At 45.2% G+C, this 19,277-nt stretch overlaps 1 protein-coding gene across 1 annotated transcript in view; it reads right to left on the minus strand.

Annotated features, from left to right (window-relative positions):
* LOC139386835 (rap guanine nucleotide exchange factor 4-like) overlaps positions 1-19,277 on the minus strand; it is a 34,981-nt gene that overhangs the window by 2,638 nt on the left and 13,066 nt on the right. The window contains exons 7-29 of the mRNA XM_071132682.1: positions 18,981-19,087; positions 18,745-18,866; positions 18,228-18,411; positions 18,035-18,119; positions 13,911-13,971; positions 13,756-13,832; positions 13,298-13,444; positions 12,992-13,172; positions 11,647-11,725; positions 5,998-6,148; positions 5,837-5,925; positions 5,694-5,718; positions 5,516-5,591; positions 5,289-5,435; positions 5,105-5,202; positions 2,254-2,379; positions 1,812-1,888; positions 1,602-1,703; positions 1,385-1,475; positions 1,242-1,292; positions 1,068-1,155; positions 649-713; positions 458-512 (exon numbers count right to left, since the gene is read on the minus strand). Of these exons, the coding sequence (XP_070988783.1) occupies positions 458-512; positions 649-713; positions 1,068-1,155; positions 1,242-1,292; positions 1,385-1,475; positions 1,602-1,703; positions 1,812-1,888; positions 2,254-2,379; positions 5,105-5,202; positions 5,289-5,435; positions 5,516-5,591; positions 5,694-5,718; positions 5,837-5,925; positions 5,998-6,148; positions 11,647-11,725; positions 12,992-13,172; positions 13,298-13,444; positions 13,756-13,832; positions 13,911-13,971; positions 18,035-18,119; positions 18,228-18,411; positions 18,745-18,866; positions 18,981-19,087 (2,284 nt within the window). The remainder of the gene's footprint in view (positions 1-457; positions 513-648; positions 714-1,067; positions 1,156-1,241; positions 1,293-1,384; positions 1,476-1,601; positions 1,704-1,811; positions 1,889-2,253; positions 2,380-5,104; positions 5,203-5,288; positions 5,436-5,515; positions 5,592-5,693; positions 5,719-5,836; positions 5,926-5,997; positions 6,149-11,646; positions 11,726-12,991; positions 13,173-13,297; positions 13,445-13,755; positions 13,833-13,910; positions 13,972-18,034; positions 18,120-18,227; positions 18,412-18,744; positions 18,867-18,980; positions 19,088-19,277) is intronic.

The raw sequence follows: 19,277 nt of genomic DNA on the forward strand, positions 1-19,277 counted from the left end.
AAACGTTGGTAAATACCCATTAAATTGCTGGGAGTTTATACATGGGGGGCGCCACTTTATTTTGATAGTTTATTCGCCGTTAGTCAGCACCTCCACACAAACTATTTATTTCTGGGTGTTCGTCAGCTCATGTTATTTAATTTGCAAATGATTTGCAACCAAGTATTAAAACTCACAATTTAACTTATGATTATGTTAGTTTGTCCAACTACTTTTGAGCCCCTAAAAATTGGGGGGGGACCACATATAAAAAGTGCTGTAATTCCTACACCGTTCACCCAACTTGGACGAAAATACCCTCAAATTAAAGCTGAAAAATGGTTTCCTTTCAAATCCATTGTAGTGGCTTACAGAGCCAAAATGCTAACTTTGTCAATGTCCAAAAATGTATGGACCTGACTGTATGCAGTGTTATGGATTCAGCTGAAAGGACCACTGGACATAATCTGAGACTTACTGAACGGCTGACTCCTGCAGTGTCTCACCGCCCGGATGGTGTTTGCGATCACCCGCTGGAAAACCCAACAACAAGCAGTGTCACATATCATACAGAAGTTGTATTAATGTTCTATGAAGGTTGTGGATACTACAACATACATATGAGTGACATGAACAGTTTATGAGCATCTTACACCTGTGTATACTCACCATCTTCTCAAAGTTGACCATGTTGTCTATGAATGTCTTGTTGCCCTCGTGACTAAAAGTCATGTCTGGGAACAGAATCAAAAAAGCAGTTTTAAAACAGAAGACACACTATAAACTCTCTCATCTTAGTTTGAAAACAGCCACCCTAGTCATAGACTGTTCTCTCTGCTACTGCATGGCAAGTGGTACCGGAGCACCAGGTCTAGGTCCAAGAGGCTTCTAAACAGCTTCTACCCCCAAGGCATAAGGCTCCTGAACATCTGATCAAATGGCTATTCAGACTATTTGCATTCAGTTGTGACCTGTTGTATTCAGCATTTCACTGTAAGGTTGTTGTATTGGCGCATGTGACTAATACAATTTGATTTGAAAACGTTTCCTGTTGCATACCTACTGAATGCGACCGAGCTTGGGCTTACCTTTGAGGAGGAGGGGCATGAAGGGGATGATTGGCGGCTCTATTTTGGTGACGGTCAGCCGGTATGCCCGGTGGTTCCTGGATGGGTCCTTGGAATACACACACACACACACACCACTGTTCAAAAGGTCAACAACCATATTGTTAATTTAGGGGTCTTTGAAGAGCAACTCACCATCATGCTCTCAAACTCAGCATAGAACTTCTTGAACTTGCTAGGGAGTTTCTGCCAACAGAAAGAGAGAGGTTCAGGGGCTTCCGTTTTTTTATGGATTAATAGAAAACTGCAGTTTAGTTTAACAGTATAGTAGTTGTCACCTCCCAGGTTTGGGTGAGTCGGCTGACTGCAGGGTTGCTCATACCCATGATGATGGCAAAGAACGAGTTCAGGTTTTTAAATTCCCGACAGCTGGAGAAAGCAACACCACCAATACAATGAGATTGTGAAAAAGCATTTCAGTGCCATCAATAATCTATACGCATGAGTATCTACAGAACGAGTGGGTGTTTTATTGTTTGTGTGCACAAGACTCACTGAGCAGCGATTTTGATGAACTTCTTGAGCAGCTGAACCCGTTTGCTAAGCTGACCACACAGACACACCTCCGTCACCACCCACAGCTGCACCTGGTTGAACCTGACCACGACAGCACACATCACGGTCATAACATACTGTACCATGTCCCATCAACCTGAACAACGTCATAGAAGTTATTTAGGAATGATTGTTGGATTATAATCAGACCTGCGTAGAAACAGGTCCAGGTTGGCAGTGGTTCTCCTGAAGCTCTGACGACCAAACGTGTGGTACAACAACTCATGCTACAACAGGGAAGACAAAGAAAACCTACAGGTGTAGGATCTTAATTTGATCACTGTCAGAATTTCCCTGTGCAGTAGGACATTCTAATTGTTGTGTATTCAAGGTTTAAAAAGGCTTCTAAAGTTAGCAATTTCCACTGATTTATCATAAATAAAAATGGATCAACCCCTACAAAAATGTCCATTAATTACCACACACATAATAATTAACATTTCCTGTTGCTGCAGGATTATTTTCCTGCTGTGAGAAACTGGTCAAATTAAGACAGAACATAATGTATGTACTATAGGATTCAGGTGTAGTGAGAGAAATAGACAGCGTGTTTATCTCATATTAGCCAGGGTGTGAGTGTGTGTGTGTATACCTCGTGAACACAGCTGAAGAGTTCCCAGTCGTACAGGGTCATCTGATAGGCCAGGTCTTTAGAACTCATCAGCTCAAAACTGGACATGGACCCAGCTGAGGGCCCCTCCTGGTCTGGGACAGGGGTCTAACAAACACACACTCACAACGGGTTAATGTCTACACATCTCTATGATTACGGTTACATGAACACAATCTAACTAGCCACAATAATTGTATTACTATAATAGATTGTTTAAAACGATTTCCCTAATAATCCTGTTACCATGGACACATCTGAAAACATGCAGAAAATCACCAATCAAAATAATTGTTCTACCACAGCGCTATTTTTGCCTATTTGATTCTAAGTTTGGAAACATAGTTTGCATAGGAAAACAATTTCTAAGATGCATACGAGCTCAATTGACCCGCTCAAAATCAGGGAGGCTTGTGCTACCGGTGCTGGCACATGCGCAGACACACTCGTTTACATGTCCTAATCATTTAAAAAGATTAGTCAGAAAACCTGGCATTTTAATCAGCGTATGGTTTGTGAACTTTAAATGTTATTAATCATTAGTTGTAATAGAGGCCTGAGGGGTGTCATAGCCGAGGGGCTACACCATAACTTAATGGTTATGCTTGGAATGTACTGAGTGTAGGGAAAGAGATCACGTGGCAGGCATTGATAAGTGGAGAGATCCATGGATTAGTGATGAAGGGGGTGGAGGTCAGGTCACGCTAAGGGAGAAAGAAAAATGTATGGCCCATAACACTTAGTTTCCTGCATAACAATAAAGATACAATGTTTGTTCAGAAGTGTAGGAGGAGATTCAGCATAGGAGAAAGGGTTAAATATCAGTGCTTAGGTTTAGAGGGGCTACACCAGAAGTTCATGGTTATCTGTAGGAGGAAGGTATATAGGAGAAAGGGTTAAATATCAGTGCTTAGGTTTAGAAGGGCTACACCAGAAGTTAATGGTTATCTGTAGGAGGAAGGTATATAGGAGAAAGGGTTAAATATCAGTGCTTGTGTGAACATGTCTTTGTCCAATGCAGCTGTATCGATCCTCTGGGAAGGATAAACGTGGTTTAACCTTTCATAGTGTCCTTACAGTTTTTACTCTGAATAATAGTGTTGAAGTGGGACGTTTACCTACACTTAGGTGGAGTCATTAAAACCTGTTTTTTAACCACTCCACAACTATAGTTTTGGCAAGTCGGTTAGGACATCTACTTTGTGCATGACACAAGTAATTTTTCCAACAATTGTTTAAAGACAGATTATTTCACTGTATCACAAATCCAGTGGGTCAGAAGTTTACCTGTGCCTTTAAACAGCTTGGACAATTCCAGAAAATGATGTCATGGCTATAGAAGCTTCTGATAGGCTAATTGACATCATTTGAGTCAATTGGAGGTGTACTTGTGGATGTATTTTAATGACTACCTTCAAACTCAGTGCCTTTTTGCTTGACATCATGAGAAAAACAAAAGTAATCAGCCAAGCCATCAAAATAAATTGCTGACCTCCACAGGTCTGGTTCATCCTTGGGAACAATTTCCAAACACCTGAAGGTACCATGTTCATCTGTACAAACAATAGTACGCAAGTATAAACACCATGGGACCACGCAACCATCATACCGCTCAGGAAGGAGACGCGTTCTGTCTCCTAGAGATGAACGTACGTTGGTGCGAAAAGTGCAAATCAATCCCAGAACAACAGCAAAGGACCTTGTGAAGATGCTGGAGGAAACACGTACAAAAGTATCTCTATCCACAGTAAAACGAGTCCTATATCGACATAACCTGAAAGGCCACTCAGCAAGGAAGAAGCCACTGCTCCAAAAAAGGTTTGCAACTGCACATTGGGATAAAAATCGTACTTTTGGGGAATTGTCCTCTAGTCTGATGAAACAAAAATAGAACTGTTTGGCCATAATGACCATCGTTATGTTTGGAGGAAAAAGGGGGGGGGGGGGCTTGCAAGCCGAAGAACACCATCCCAACCGTGAAGCACAGGGGTGGCAGCATCATGTTGTGGGGGTGCTGGTGCACTTCACAAAATAGATGGCATCATGAGGGAGGAAAAATTATGTGTATATATCAAAGCAACATCAAGACATCAGTCAGGAAGTTAAAGCTTGGTCACAAATGGGTCTTCCAAATGGACATTGACCCCAAGCATACTTCCAAAGTTGTGTCAAAATGGCTTAAGAACAACAAAGTCAGGGTATTGGACTGGCCATCACAAAGCCCTGACCTTAAATCTATAGATAATGTGTGTGCAGAACTGAAAAAGCACGTGTGAGCAAGGAGGCCTACAAACCTGACTCGGTTACACAAGCTCTGTCAGGAGGAATGGGCCAAAATTTGCCTAACTTATTGTGGGAAGCTTGTGGAAGGCTACCCAAAACATTTGACCCAAGTTAAACAATTTAAAAAGCAATACTACCAAATACTAATTGAGTGTATGTAAACTTCTGACCCACTGGGAATGTGATTAAAGAAATAAAAGCTGAAATAAATCATTCTCTGCTATTATTCTGACATTTCACATTCTTAAAATAATGTGGTGATCCTAACTGACCTAAAACAGGGAATTATTTCTATGATTAAAAGGCAGGAATTGTGAAAAACTGAGTTTAAATGAATTTGGCTAAGGTATATGTAAACTTCGACTTCAACTGTAGATCTAACAGACCTTACAAGATTAAGATAAACTGAGTGTTTACATGACTATTGCCATACTCTTCCTACTGAAATAATCTGTTTAATATGGAATTATTAGTGTGCATGTAAACATACTCACTGATCTGTCTCAAAGGCCACTCTATTGACCCATTTCTATTCCTTATTCTCTCTCACCAGAGCATTGAGCTGGTCCCGGGGACAGGCGAACATACGCCCATTGATGCTCAGAGAGGAGAATACTGACACATCATTGGGCTTCAGCATCTGCTTCTCTGTGACAGGAGAACACACACAGAGGAAAATAAAATGACAGCAATAAATACTATGTAAATGAAGTGAGATGTGATTGGCTCCTCACCGCCTGCGGAGCTGAGGTGGACCAATAGCAGGTCGTCGTTTGAGGCAAGTTTGTCGGCCACAGCGCTGGTCACCTCACTCCCTGTGGCTGCTACGGCAACCCGGATGGTGGTGTAGGTGTGGTCACTGCAGTACACCTTCAACAGGACTACACACACACGTTTTTAAGAGGCTTGTGATTAAAGAACAAGTGTAGGAAAATAAAATAATTTAACGTCACAAACTGACTGTCGTCACAGTTCCTGATGGGTTGTGTCTTCACTAGTTTCTCATCTCCGTTGCTGAACTGTGTAAGGACCTTCTGCTGAGACAGACCACACAACATCAGAGATGATCAACACACACCTTGACAGACCACACAACATCAGAGGTGATCAACAACACACATTCACCATGCCACACTCACCTTTTTCACTTTGGCCTCTTCTGAACTGAAGAATAGAAACAAGAGAACAAGTGTATGTTAATAATGCATGTCTTTATAATGCTTTGAGGATCAGGATTATGGGGTTAAGGTCACCGTGGAGGTTAGAGGTCAGTTTTACATACTGTAGTTTGACAACCTTCTCCAAGTCAGGTACAAAGTCTTTCAGAGCTCTGAGGATCCGTGAGTCATTGGACACACTCCCATACAGCTCCTACAGAGAGAAACACACAGACTCAGACAACTCCTCAGGTGTGTGTGAGTGTGTGTGTGTGTGTGTGTGTACCTCCAGGAATATGAGTGCTGCTGGCTCCTCCTGTAAGTGATGTGTGTGTACTGCAGCCCAGCGCAGGGTCAGATTGAGGACTCGTCTCTTACAGGTCACAGCGTACTCCAACCTCTCCTGCTCCGAGCCCGGGGGAGCCACCGCATGGTAGGTACACACGGGGTTAAAGATATAACAGACAACTATAACATAACTGTCACCTATGTGTAACATACTGAACTTCAAGAAGAGAAACTGAAGGGAGAGAAAGAAGGATAGGGAGAAAACAAGAGGGCAGAGTGGAAAGAGAAAAAGGATATTGTGCCATGAGTAGCTGGCAGAACTGGCTGTTAGGCATGAAGACACAGTGCATGAGGACAAAGTCATCTACCATAGGATCTGAGAGGGGAGGGGGGAGAGAAAAAGGATATTGTGCCATGAGTAGCTGGCAGAACTGGCTGTTAGGCATGAAGACACAGTGCATTAGGACAAAGTCATCTACCGCAGGATCTGAGAGGAGGGGAGGGGGGAGAGAAAAAGGATATTGTGCCATGAGTAGCTGGCAGAACTGGCTGTTAGGCATGAAGACACAGTGCATTAGGACAAAGTCATCTACCGCAGGATCTGAGAGGAGGGGAGGGGGGAGAGAAAAAGGATATTGTGCCATGAGTAGCTGGCAGAACTGGCTGTTAGGCATGAAGACACAGTGCATTAGGACAAAGTCATCTACCGCAGGATCTGAGAGGAGGGGAGGGGGGAGAGAAAAAGGATATTGTGCCATGAGTAGCTGGCAGAACTGGCTGTTAGGCATGAAGACACAGTGCATTAGGACAAAGTCATCTACCACAGGATCTGAGAGGAGGGGAGGGGGGAGAGAAAAAGGATATTGTGCCATGAGTAGCTGGCAGAACTGGCTGTTAGGCATGAAGACACAGTGCATTAGGACAAAGTCATCTACCGCAGGATCTGAGAGGAGGGGAGGGGGGAGAGAAAAAGGATATTGTGCCATGAGTAGCTGGCAGAACTGGCTGTTAGGCATGAAGACACAGTGCATTAGGACAAAGTCATCTACCGCAGGATCTGAGAGGAGGGGAGGGGGGAGAGAAAAAGGATATTGTGCCATGAGTAGCTGGCAGAACTGGCTGTTAGGCATGAAGACACAGTGCATTAGGACAAAGTCATCTACCACAGGATCTGAGAGGAGGGGAGGGGGGAGAGAAAAAGGATATTGTGCCATGAGTAGCTGGCAGAACTGGCTGTTAGGCATGAAGACACAGTGCATTAGGACAAAGTCATCTACCGCAGGATCTGAGAGGAGGGGAGGGGGGAGAGAAAAAGGATATTGTGCCATGAGTAGCTGGCAGAACTGGCTGTTAGGCATGAAGACACAGTGCATTAGGACAAAGTCATCTACCGCAGGATCTGAGAGGAGGGGAGGGGGGAGAGAAAAAGGATATTGTGCCATGAGTAGCTGGCAGAACTGGCTGTTAGGCATGAAGACACAGTGCATTAGGACAAAGTCATCTACCGCAGGATCTGAGAGGAGGGGAGGGGGGAGAGAAAAAGGATATTGTGCCATGAGTAGCTGGCAGAACTGGCTGTTAGGCATGAAGACACAGTGCATTAGGACAAAGTCATCTACCGCAGGATCTGAGAGGAGGGGAGGGGGGAGATAAAAAGGATATTGTGCCATGAGTAGCTGGCAGAACTGGCTGTTAGGCATGAAGACACAGTGCATTAGGACAAAGTCATCTACCGCAGGATCTGAGAGGAGGGGAGGGGGGAGAGAAAAAGGATATTGTGCCATGAGTAGCTGGCAGAACTGGCTGTTAGGCATGAAGACACAGTGCATTAGGACAAAGTCATCTACCGCAGGATCTGAGAGGAGGGGAGGGGGAGAGAAAAAGGATATTGTGCCATGAGTAGCTGGCAGAACTGGCTGTTAGGCATGAAGACACAGTGCATTAGGACAAAGTCATCTACCGCAGGATCTGAGAGGAGGGGAGGGGGGAGAGAAAAAGGATATTGTGGCATGAGTAGCTGGCAGAACTGGCTGTTAGGCATGAAGACACAGTGCATTAGGACAAAGTCATCTACCGCAGGATCTGAGAGGAGGGGAGGGGGGAGAGAAAAAGGATATTGTGCCATGAGTAGCTGGCAGAACTGGCTGTTAGGCATGAAGACACAGTGCATTAGGACAAAGTCATCTACCGCAGGATCTGAGAGGAGGGGAGGGGGGAGAGAAAAAGGATATTGTGCCATGAGTAGCTGGCAGAACTGGCTGTTAGGCATGAAGACACAGTGCATTAGGACAAAGTCATCTACCGCAGGATCTGAGAGGAGGGGAGGGGGGAGAGAAAAAGGATATTGTGCCATGAGTAGCTGGCAGAACTGGCTGTTAGGCATGAAGACACAGTGCATGAGGACAAAGTCATCTACCGCAGGATCTGAGAGGAGGGGAGGGGGGAGAGAAAAAGGATATTGTGCCATGAGTAGCTGGCAGAACTGGCTGTTAGGCATGAAGACACAGTGCATGAGGACAAAGTCATCTACCGCAGGATCTGAGAGGAGGGGAGGGGGGAGAGAAAAAGGATATTGTGGCATGAGTAGCTGGCAGAACTGGCTGTTAGGCATGAAGACACAGTGCATTAGGACAAAGTCATCTACCGCAGGATCTGAGAGGAGGGGAGGGGGGAGAGAAAAAGGATATTGTGCCATGAGTAGCTGGCAGAACTGGCTGTTAGGCATGAAGACACAGTGCATTAGGACAAAGTCATCTACCGCAGGATCTGAGAGGAGGGGAGGGGGGAGAGAAAAAGGATATTGTGCCATGAGTAGCTGGCAGAACTGGCTGTTAGGCATGAAGACACAGTGCATTAGGACAAAGTCATCTACCGCAGGATCTGAGAGGAGGGGAGGGGGGAGAGAAAAAGGATATTGTGCCATGAGTAGCTGGCAGAACTGGCTGTTAGGCATGAAGACACAGTGCATGAGGACAAAGTCATCTACCGCAGGATCTGAGAGGAGGGGAGGGGGGAGAGAAAAAGGATATTGTGCCATGAGTAGCTGGCAGAACTGGCTGTTAGGCATGAAGACACAGTGCATGAGGACAAAGTCATCTACCGCAGGATCTGAGAGGAGGGGAGGGGGAGAGAAAAAGGATATTGTGCCATGAGTAGCTGGCAGAACTGGCTGTTAGGCATGAAGACACAGTGCATGAGGACAAAGTCATCTACCGCAGGATCTGAGAGGAGGGGAGGGGGGAGAGAAAAAGGATATTGTGCCATGAGTAGCTGGCAGAACTGGCTGTTAGGCATGAAGACACAGTGCATTAGGACAAAGTCATCTACCGCAGGATCTGAGAGGAGGGGAGGGGGAGAGAAAAAGGATATTGTGCCATGAGTAGCTGGCAGAACTGGCTGTTAGGCATGAAGACACAGTGCATTAGGACAAAGTCATCTACCGCAGGATCTGAGAGGAGGGGAGGGGGGAGAGAAAAAGGATATTGTGCCATGAGTAGCTGGCAGAACTGGCTGTTAGGCATGAAGACACAGTGCATTAGGACAAAGTCATCTACCGCAGGATCTGAGAGGAGGGGAGGGGGGAGAGAAAAAGGATATTGTGCCATGAGTAGCTGGCAGAACTGGCTGTTAGGCATGAAGACACAGTGCATTAGGACAAAGTCATCTACCGCAGGATCTGAGAGGAGGGGAGGGGGGAGAGAAAAAGGATATTGTGCCATGAGTAGCTGGCAGAACTGGCTGTTAGGCATGAAGACACAGTGCATTAGGACAAAGTCATCTACCGCAGGATCTGAGAGGAGGGGAGGGGGGAGAGAAAAAGGATATTGTGCCATGAGTAGCTGGCAGAACTGGCTGTTAGGCATGAAGACACAGTGCATTAGGACAAAGTCATCTACCGCAGGATCTGAGAGGAGGGGAGGGGGGAGAGAAAAAGGATATTGTGCCATGAGTAGCTGGCAGAACTGGCTGTTAGGCATGAAGACACAGTGCATTAGGACAAAGTCATCTACCACAGGATCTGAGAGGAGGGGAGGGGGGAGAGAAAAAGGATATTGTGCCATGAGTAGCTGGCAGAACTGGCTGTTAGGCATGAAGACACAGTGCATGAGGACAAAGTCATCTACCGCAGGATCTGAGAGGAGGGGAGGGGGGAGAGAAAAAGGATATTGTGCCATGAGTAGCTGGCAGAACTGGCTGTTAGGCATGAAGACACAGTGCATGAGGACAAAGTCATCTACCGCAGGATCTGAGAGGAGGGGAGGGGGGAGAGAAAAAGGATATTGTGCCATGAGTAGCTGGCAGAACTGGCTGTTAGGCATGAAGACACAGTGCATGAGGACAAAGTCATCTACCGCAGGATCTGAGAGGAGGGGAGGGGGGAGAGAAAAAGGATATTGTGCCATGAGTAGCTGGCAGAACTGGCTGTTAGGCATGAAGACACAGTGCATTAGGACAAAGTCATCTACCGCAGGATCTGAGAGGAGGGGAGGGGGGAGAGAAAAAGGATATTGTGCCATGAGTAGCTGGCAGAACTGGCTGTTAGGCATGAAGACGCAGTGCATTAGGACAAAGTCATCTACCGCAGGATCTGAGAGGAGGGGAGGGGGAGAGAAAAAGGATATTGTGCCATGAGTAGCTGGCAGAACTGGCTGTTAGGCATGAAGACACAGTGCATTAGGACAAAGTCATCTACCGCAGGATCTGAGAGGAGGGGAGGGGGGAGAGAAAAAGGATATTGTGCCATGAGTAGCTGGCAGAACTGGCTGTTAGGCATGAAGACACAGTGCATTAGGACAAAGTCATCTACCATAGGATCTGAGAGGAGGGGAGGGGGGAGAGAAAAAGGATATTGTGCCATGAGTAGCTGGCAGAACTGGCTGTTAGGCATGAAGACACAGTGCATTAGGACAAAGTCATCTACCGCAGGATCTGAGAGGAGGGGAGGGGGGAGAGAAAAAGGATATTGTGCCATGAGTAGCTGGCAGAACTGGCTGTTAGGCATGAAGACACAGTGCATTAGGACAAAGTCATCTACCGCAGGATCTGAGAGGAGGGGAGGGGGAGAGAAAAAGGATATTGTGCCATGAGTAGCTGGCAGAACTGGCTGTTAGGCATGAAGACACAGTGCATTAGGACAAAGTCATCTACCGCAGGATCTGAGAGGAGGGGAGGGGGGAGAGAAAAAGGATATTGTGCCATGAGTAGCTGGCAGAACTGGCTGTTAGGCATGAAGACACAGTGCATTAGGACAAAGTCATCTACCATAGGATCTGAGAGGAGGGGAGGGGGGAGAGAAAAAGGATATTGTGCCATGAGTAGCTGGCAGAACTGGCTGTTAGGCATGAAGACACAGTGCATTAGGACAAAGTCATCTACCGCAGGATCTGAGAGGAGGGGAGGGGGGAGAGAAAAAGGATATTGTGCCATGAGTAGCTGGCAGAACTGGCTGTTAGGCATGAAGACACAGTGCATTAGGACAAAGTCATCTACCATAGGATCTGAGAGGAGGGGAGGGGGGAGAGAAAAAGGATATTGTGCCATGAGTAGCTGGCAGAACTGGCTGTTAGGCATGAAGACACAGTGCATTAGGACAAAGTCATCTACCGCAGGATCTGAGAGGAGGGGAGGGGGGAGAGAAAAAGGATATTGTGCCATGAGTAGCTGGCAGAACTGGCTGTTAGGCATGAAGACACAGTGCATTAGGACAAAGTCATCTACCGCAGGATCTGAGAGGGAGAAAATGAGTGGAAGAAAGAGAATAATATTAGAAAACAGATATTCATACATATCTACCGACCCATCATCCGATCCCATACAGTAGCAGGGTCCAGTTGTATAAAACATGTTAGGTGTATGAAACATGTATGGCAGAAAGAGTCTCTGGTTACCATGGAGAAGACCTGATTCACAGAATGGATGTCTTAAAGAGATCACATTTCTTTTGAGATCTCAAATAGAAGTTCTACATTCAAGACTGGAGAAATAAATAGATTCATAATATAAAACACTTTTCTTTGAGTTACTTTTTTCTCACCTCGTTTCTATTACTTTCTAGTACTTCAAGCTAGCTTACAGAGCAGGTAGCTTAGAGTAGGTAGCTTACAGAGCAGGTAGCTTACAGAGCAGGTAGCTTACAGAGCAGGTAGCTTAGAGTAGGTAGCTTACAGAGCAGGTAGCTTACAGAGCAGGTAGCTTAGAGCAGGTAGCTTAGAGTAGGTAGCTTAGAGTAGGTAGCTTACAGAGCAGGTAGCTTACAGAGCAGGTAGCTTAGAGTAGGTAGCTTACAGAGCAGGTAGCTTACAGAGCAGGTAGCTTACAGAGCAGGTAGCTTAGAGTAGCTAGCTTACAGAGCAGGTAGCTTAGAGTAGGTAGCTTACAGAGCAGGTAGCTTAGAGTAGGTAGCTTACAGAGTAGGTAGCTTACAGAGCAGGTAGCTTACAGAGCAGGTAGCTTACAGAGCAGGTAGCTTAGAGTAGGTAGCTTACAGAGCAGGTAGCTTACAGAGCAGGTAGCTTACAGAGCAGGTAGCTTACAGAGCAGGTAGCTTACAGAGCAGGTAGCTTAGAGTAGGTAGCTTACAGAGCAGGTAGCTTCGAGTAGGGAGCTTACAGAGCAGGTAGCTTGCTAGCCAGCTGGCTTTGTAGACATTGATTGTGCGCCTTTCATTGTTTAGCTAAGTAGCTAGCTGCTTGCTGTTTTCCTTTTGAAACCAGGGGAGAGGAAAGCAACATTCAGACACAAATGATGTTTTCATTGGCATCCATACTGAATTAAGCACTTAAGGGACCTCATAGGCACCGTTAACTTTTTCACTTAATTTAAGGGGGAAATTAGCCCCAAAATGTTTTGTGCAACTTACTTAAAGTAAAGGAAACTAAGGGAAAAGATAGGGGGAAAATTGACTTAGGATGTTTTATGCAACCAGGCCCAGGCCCTCAACCCTAGGGACTCACAGTGTATCTCTACCAGGTTGTGTGTGTGTGTGCGCGCACCTGGGTCAGAGTGGTGTGTATCCATCCTCATAGTCTCCAGGAAGTGGTCAAGGATCTTCTCAGGGGTTCCAGACAACACAGTGTACCTGATATTTCCCAGACTGGAGGCTCTGGGACTCTTCTCCAAGACCAGAACAGCCTGCTCATGTTCCTTCAAACGCACTGTATTTGCCTCCACGTCCTAAAGTCAAGTAAATACCAGGACATTACATTAAAGTAAGGTAAGGTAAATTTCATTAAAGTAAATTACAGTATGGTACAGTATTGCACAGTGTAGTAACAGAACAGTACAGTATACAACTCTACCCTGAGTATCCTGTTGAAGTCTTCTTTGTCCACTCGGAGAAAGTGACAGTTGTCTTCTCTGAGGACGATGGAGGCAGCTCGAGGAGAGTCAGTCACCAACGCCAGCTTCCCAAAGTCATCCCCCTCGTGCAGGGTACACACCACACCCTGAAGAGGAACACACACGCGTCAAAACACACGGATTAGACAGCTGGAGAAGTGCTAGCATGAATGAAGATTGTGACTAAACACGTGTGAGTGTGTTGTGTATATTCTGAGAACCTTGAGCTAGTCATTCACTGTGATGAGCGAAGCCAGAGTTTCCCAAACTGTAGCACTAGTTCCCCTAGGGAATACAAGCCAGCTGTTGTATGTAGATGCATTATTTTGGTCATAATAATTTTAGTTAGCGTCATCTTGTGCTACTTTCAAATCCACTGTAGGCCCATATACACATCATGTATAAACACACGTCATACCTTGCCGTAGATGACCACATTGACAGAGCCCTTCTGGATGATGTACCAGGATGTTCCCTCTTCTCCCTGGTTAAACACTGGAAGGAGAGAGAGCACACCTTAATGTGTGTTCCTAAAACACACACACTGTACAGCATGGTGAGATAGGGACTTACACACGGTTCCTGCTTTGGCGTGAGACTCGAAGATGAGAACACTCGCCAGCTCCCTCTTCACCTGTAAGCAAGATGGTAACAGCCAAACAAACATTAAAACAACACCTGAAAAACCTCTGAACAGTTCATCAATGTCTGTAAGCACACAAGCCAGCTAGATCTGCTAGACTAGCGGTCCCTAATTCCATTCAGTCATGGACTGATTGTTACTTGAGCGGATGGTTGGGGGGCTGGAACATAGTTATAAATTGTACACTGAAAATTGACCGTAAGAATCCCCAAAATATGTAGTATTTGACTAAAACTGAATAATTTCAAACTGTGATTACATTGGGATATGATCACATACAGGTATGCTTCTCTATTTATGCATGGGAATAATTGGGAATAGATTTCCTCAATTAAAATCACTTTGAGCTCATTTCCTGGTGATTCTACAGTCTTTTCTGTCCAAGATCGTATATAAACTCAGCAACAACAAAAAAAAGTCCCTTTTTCATGACCCTGTCTTTCAAAGATAATTCATAATCAGTTTAATCACTGTTTCCCATGCTTGTTCAATGACCCATATGTAGATATTCCATTTATTTTTTAGATCAGCCGTTTCCAGCTACAATAGTCAGTCATTTACAACATTAACAATGTCTACACTGTATTTCTGATCAATTTGATGTTATTTTAAAATGGACAACAAAAAAAGTGCTTTTTCTTTAAAAAACAAGGACATTTCTAAGTGACCCCAAACTTTGAACGGTACTGTGTGTGTGATATATATATATATATATATATATATATATATATATATGAGTGCCTTTGGAAAGTATTCAGACCTGTTTACTTTTTCCAAATGTTACTTAAAAATATCCCATAATAACAAAGCAAAAAGGTGTTTTTTGAATTTTTTGCACATTTATTAAAAACAATAGAAAACAGAAATACCTTATTCAGACCCTTTGCTATGAGACTTGAAATTGAGCTCAGGCATCCTGTTTCCATGGATCATCCTTTAGATGTTTCTAAAACTTGATTCCAACTGTGGTAAATTTAATTGATTGGACATGATTGGGAAAGACACACACCTGTCTATATAAAATGTCCCACAGGTAACAGTGCATGTCAAAGCAAAACCCAAGCCATAAGGTCGAAGGAATTTTCCGTAGAGCTCCGAGACAGGATTGTGTCGAGGCACAAGTCTGGGGAAGGCTACAAAAACATCCCTGCAGCATTGAAGGTCCCAAAGAACACAGTGGCTTCCATCATTCTTAAAATGGAAGAAGTTTGGAACCACCAAGACTCTTCCTAGAGCTGGCCGCCAGGCCAAACTGAGCAATTGGAGGAGAAGGGTCTTGGTCAGGGAGGAGTCCAAGAACCCAATGGTCACTGACAGAGCTCTACAGTTCCTCTGTGGTGATGGGAGAACCTTCCAGAAGGACAACCATCTCTGCAGTACTCCACCAATAAGGCCTTTATGGTAGAGTAGCCAGACGGAAGCCCCTCAGTAAAAAGGCACATGACAGCCCACTTGGAGTTTGCCAAAAGGCACCTAAAGACTCTCAGACCATGAGAAACAAGATTATATGGTCTGATGAAACCAAGATTGAACTCTTTGGCCTGAATACCAAGTGTCACATCTGTTGGCAACCTGGCACCATCCCTACGGTGAAGCATGGTGGTGGCAGCATCATGCTGTGGGAATGTTTTTCAGCGGCAAGGACTGGGAAACTAGTCAAGATTGAGGCAAAGATAAATGGAGCAAAGTACAGAGAGATCCTTGATGAAAACCTGCTCCAAAGCACTCAGGACCCCAGACTGGGTCGAAGGTTCACCTTCCAACAGGACAATGACCCTAAGTACACAGCCAAGACAACGCAGGTGTGGCTTCGAGACAAGTCTCTGAATGTTGTTGAGTGGACCAGCCAGAGTCCGGACTTTAAACCGATCTAACATCCCTGGAGAGACCTGAAAATAGCTGTGAAGCAATGCTCCCCCTCCAACATGGAAGAGATTGAGAGGATCTGGAGAGAAGAATGGGGAAAACTCCCCAAATACAGGTATGCCAAGCTTGTAGTGTCATACCCAAGAAGACTCAAGGCTGTAATCGCTGCCAAAGGTGCTTCAACAAAGTACTGAGTAAAGTGTCTGAACACTTACATAAATGTGAAATCTGTTTTTTATTTTTAATATTATCAGCAAAAATCTCAAACCTGTTTTGATTTGTCATTATGGGATATTGTGTTTAGAATGTTGAGGGGAAAAAAGCAATTTTATAAATGTTATAATTAGGCTGTAATGTTGAAAAGAAATCAAGGGTTCTGAATACTTTCCGAAGGTACTGTACCAGTCAAAAGTTTGGACACCTACTCATTCAAGGCTTTTCCTTTATTTTTACTATCTTAAACAAATCAAAATATATTCTTCAAAGTAACCAGCCTTTGCCTTGATGACAGCTTTGCACTCTCTTGGCATTCTCTCAACCAGCTTCACCTGGAATGCTTTTCTAAAAGTCTTGAAGGAGTTCCCACATATCCTGAGCACTTGTTGGCTGTTTTTCCTTCACTCTGCAGTCCAACTCATCCCAAACCATCTTATGCAGCATTCCATCACTCTCCTTCTTGGTCAAATAGCACTTACACAGCCTGGAGGTGTGTTGGGTCATTGTCCTGTTGAAAAACTAATAATAATCCCACTAAGCGCAAACCAGATGTGATGGCGTATCACTGCAGAATGCTGTGGTAGCCGTGCTGGTTAAGTGTGCCTTGAATTCTAAATAAATCACAGACAGTGTCACCAGAAAAGCACCATCACACCTCCTCCTCCATGCTTCACGATGGGAACCACACATGCAGAGATCATCCATTCATCTACTCTGCGTCTCACAAAGACATGGTGGTTAGAACCAAAAATCTCAAATTTTGACTCATCATCCCAAAGAACAGATTTCCACAGGTCTAATATCCATTGCCCATGTTTTTTTGGCCCAAGCAACTCTCTTCTTATTATTGTCCTTAAGTAGTGGTTTCTTTACAACAATTCGACCATGAAGGCCTGATTAACGTAGTCTCCTCTGAACAGTTGTCTCTTCTGAACCGTTGATGTTGAGATGTATCTGTTACTTGAACTCTGAAGCATTTATTTGGGCTGCAATTTCTGACACAACTGATTTGCTCAAATGCATTAAGAAGGAAAGAAATTCCACAAAACAACTTTTAACAAAGCACACCTGCTAATTGAAATGCATTCCAGGTGCCAAAAGTGTGTGAAGCTGTCATCAAGGCAAAGGGTGGCTACTTTGAAGAATCTCATATTTTGATTTGTTTAACACTTTTTTGGTTACTATATGATTCCATATGTTTTATTTCATAATTTGTCTCCACTACAATGTAGAAAACTGTCTACAAAAAAAATTAAAAACTTGAATGAGTAGGTGTGTCCAAACTTTTGATTGGAAATATATGTGTGTCGGAGAGGTGGGATAAAACTCGCAGTGTCGGAGAGGTGGGATAAGACTGGCAGTGTCGGAGAGGTGGGATAAGACTGGCAGTGTCGGAGAGGTGGGATAAGACTTGCAGTGTCGGAGAGGTGGGATAAGACTCGCAGTGTCGGAGAGGTGGGATAAGACTCGCAGTGTCGGAGAGGTGGGATAAGACTCGCAGTGTCGGAGAGGTGGGATAAGACTCGCAGTGTCGGAGAGGTGGGATAAGACTCGCAGTGTCGGAGAGGTGGGATAAGACTCGCAGTGTCGGAGAGGTGGGATAAGACTCGCAGTGTCGGAGAGGTGGGATAAGACTCGCAGTGTCGGAGAGGTGGGATACTCGCAGTGTCGGAGAGGTGGGATAAGACTCGCAGTGTCGGAGAGGTGGGATAAGACTCGCAGTGTCGGAGAGGTGGGATAAGACTCGCAGTGTCGGAGAGGTGGGATAAGACTCGCAGTGTCGGAGAGGTGGGATAAGACTCGCAGTGTCGGAGAGGTGGGATAAGACTCGCAGTGTCGGAGAGGTGGGATAAGACTCGCAGTGTCGGAGAGGTGGGATAAGACTCGCAGTGTCGGAGAGGTGGGATAAGACTCACAGTGTCGGAGAGGTGGGATAAGACTCACAGTGTTGGAGAGGTGGGATAAGACTCACAGTGTTGGAGAGGTGGGATAAGGCCTTGATGTGAAGCAGCTCATCATAGATGATCTCTAGATCATCACCCGTCCTCTGACCAGGACTAGAGATGGAGACAGAGAGAGAGTTCTGTTGATGATTCCTAACTGGTATACAATATATAAGAATGAACTAGGCACGTGTGCATGTGTGTGTCTATGCATGTACTGACGGTTTGCGGAGGATCATGCACAGCAGGGCATCAGGTCCCATTTGGGCGAGGAAGAGGATTGTCTCAGGCAGCTCTTCCTCACTCTCCCTCTTCTCCTCCTCGCTAGGCAATGGGGTGTGCTCCTCCTTATCGTCAAGGAAACGATAGAACAGGTACTTGTCCTGGAAACCCAGCTCCTGGTCCACTAGGGGACACACACACTGGATCAGTAATCAGTGAACTCACATAGTGAGATAGCTGGACACAAGGGTTTCACAGCATTTTTATTAGCCAGTCGTGTCAGATCAGTTATTACTTCAATTGGATTTCCTTCATTTCTCTCTCCTCCTCCTTCTCAAAATCCATTGGATGAAAAGGTCACAGGGAACGGACTTCTAACCTTCTCATCCAATGGGTTTTGAAAAAGAGGTGAGGAGAGAGGAATCAAGGAAATGCAATTGAAATTCTCCTTACATGTGATGAAATTGGTGGAGAACATTTGAAGCGTTGTGTCCAATAGAGGGCAGTGTAGTCTCACCATGGTTCAAGACTCCCTCCTCCAGCAGAACCTGCCACATCCCCACAGCGTGAGAACGATTATGTACACAGGTACTCTGCTGCACCAGCCAGTCTACCAGCTCCGTACCTACACAACACTGCCTGCATCACACACAGTGAGACAGTTTGCATGGACCATAAAGTAACACAAAACATACATATGTATGGGCACACCACACACACACAAACACGTGCAAACGTAAAAAACACACACACCTGTAAGTCTTGAGGTGGTACTTCCTGTCTCTGATCATGTGAGGAGCTCTGGAGAGGATGGCGTTCCGCATCACCTTCCCCCCTCGCTGCAGCTTCTCTGATGGAACCTACAGACATAACCCAGGAACGCAATATAAAACACTTATTTTATCTCTAACATAGCTAGATAGTCACAATCACCGTGAGCATCTCAGCCTCCAGGTGTTAATCATTTCAACTTTGAGCTGAGAAATCCACAAAAAAGAATGAGCCAGGGGACTTTTCATGTCTCCGACAACATAAGCCCTACATTCTCCT

This window comes from Oncorhynchus clarkii, chromosome 28 (assembly GCF_045791955.1).
Source record: "Oncorhynchus clarkii lewisi isolate Uvic-CL-2024 chromosome 28, UVic_Ocla_1.0, whole genome shotgun sequence".
Classification (NCBI taxonomy): Eukaryota; Metazoa; Chordata; class Actinopteri; order Salmoniformes; family Salmonidae; genus Oncorhynchus; species Oncorhynchus clarkii.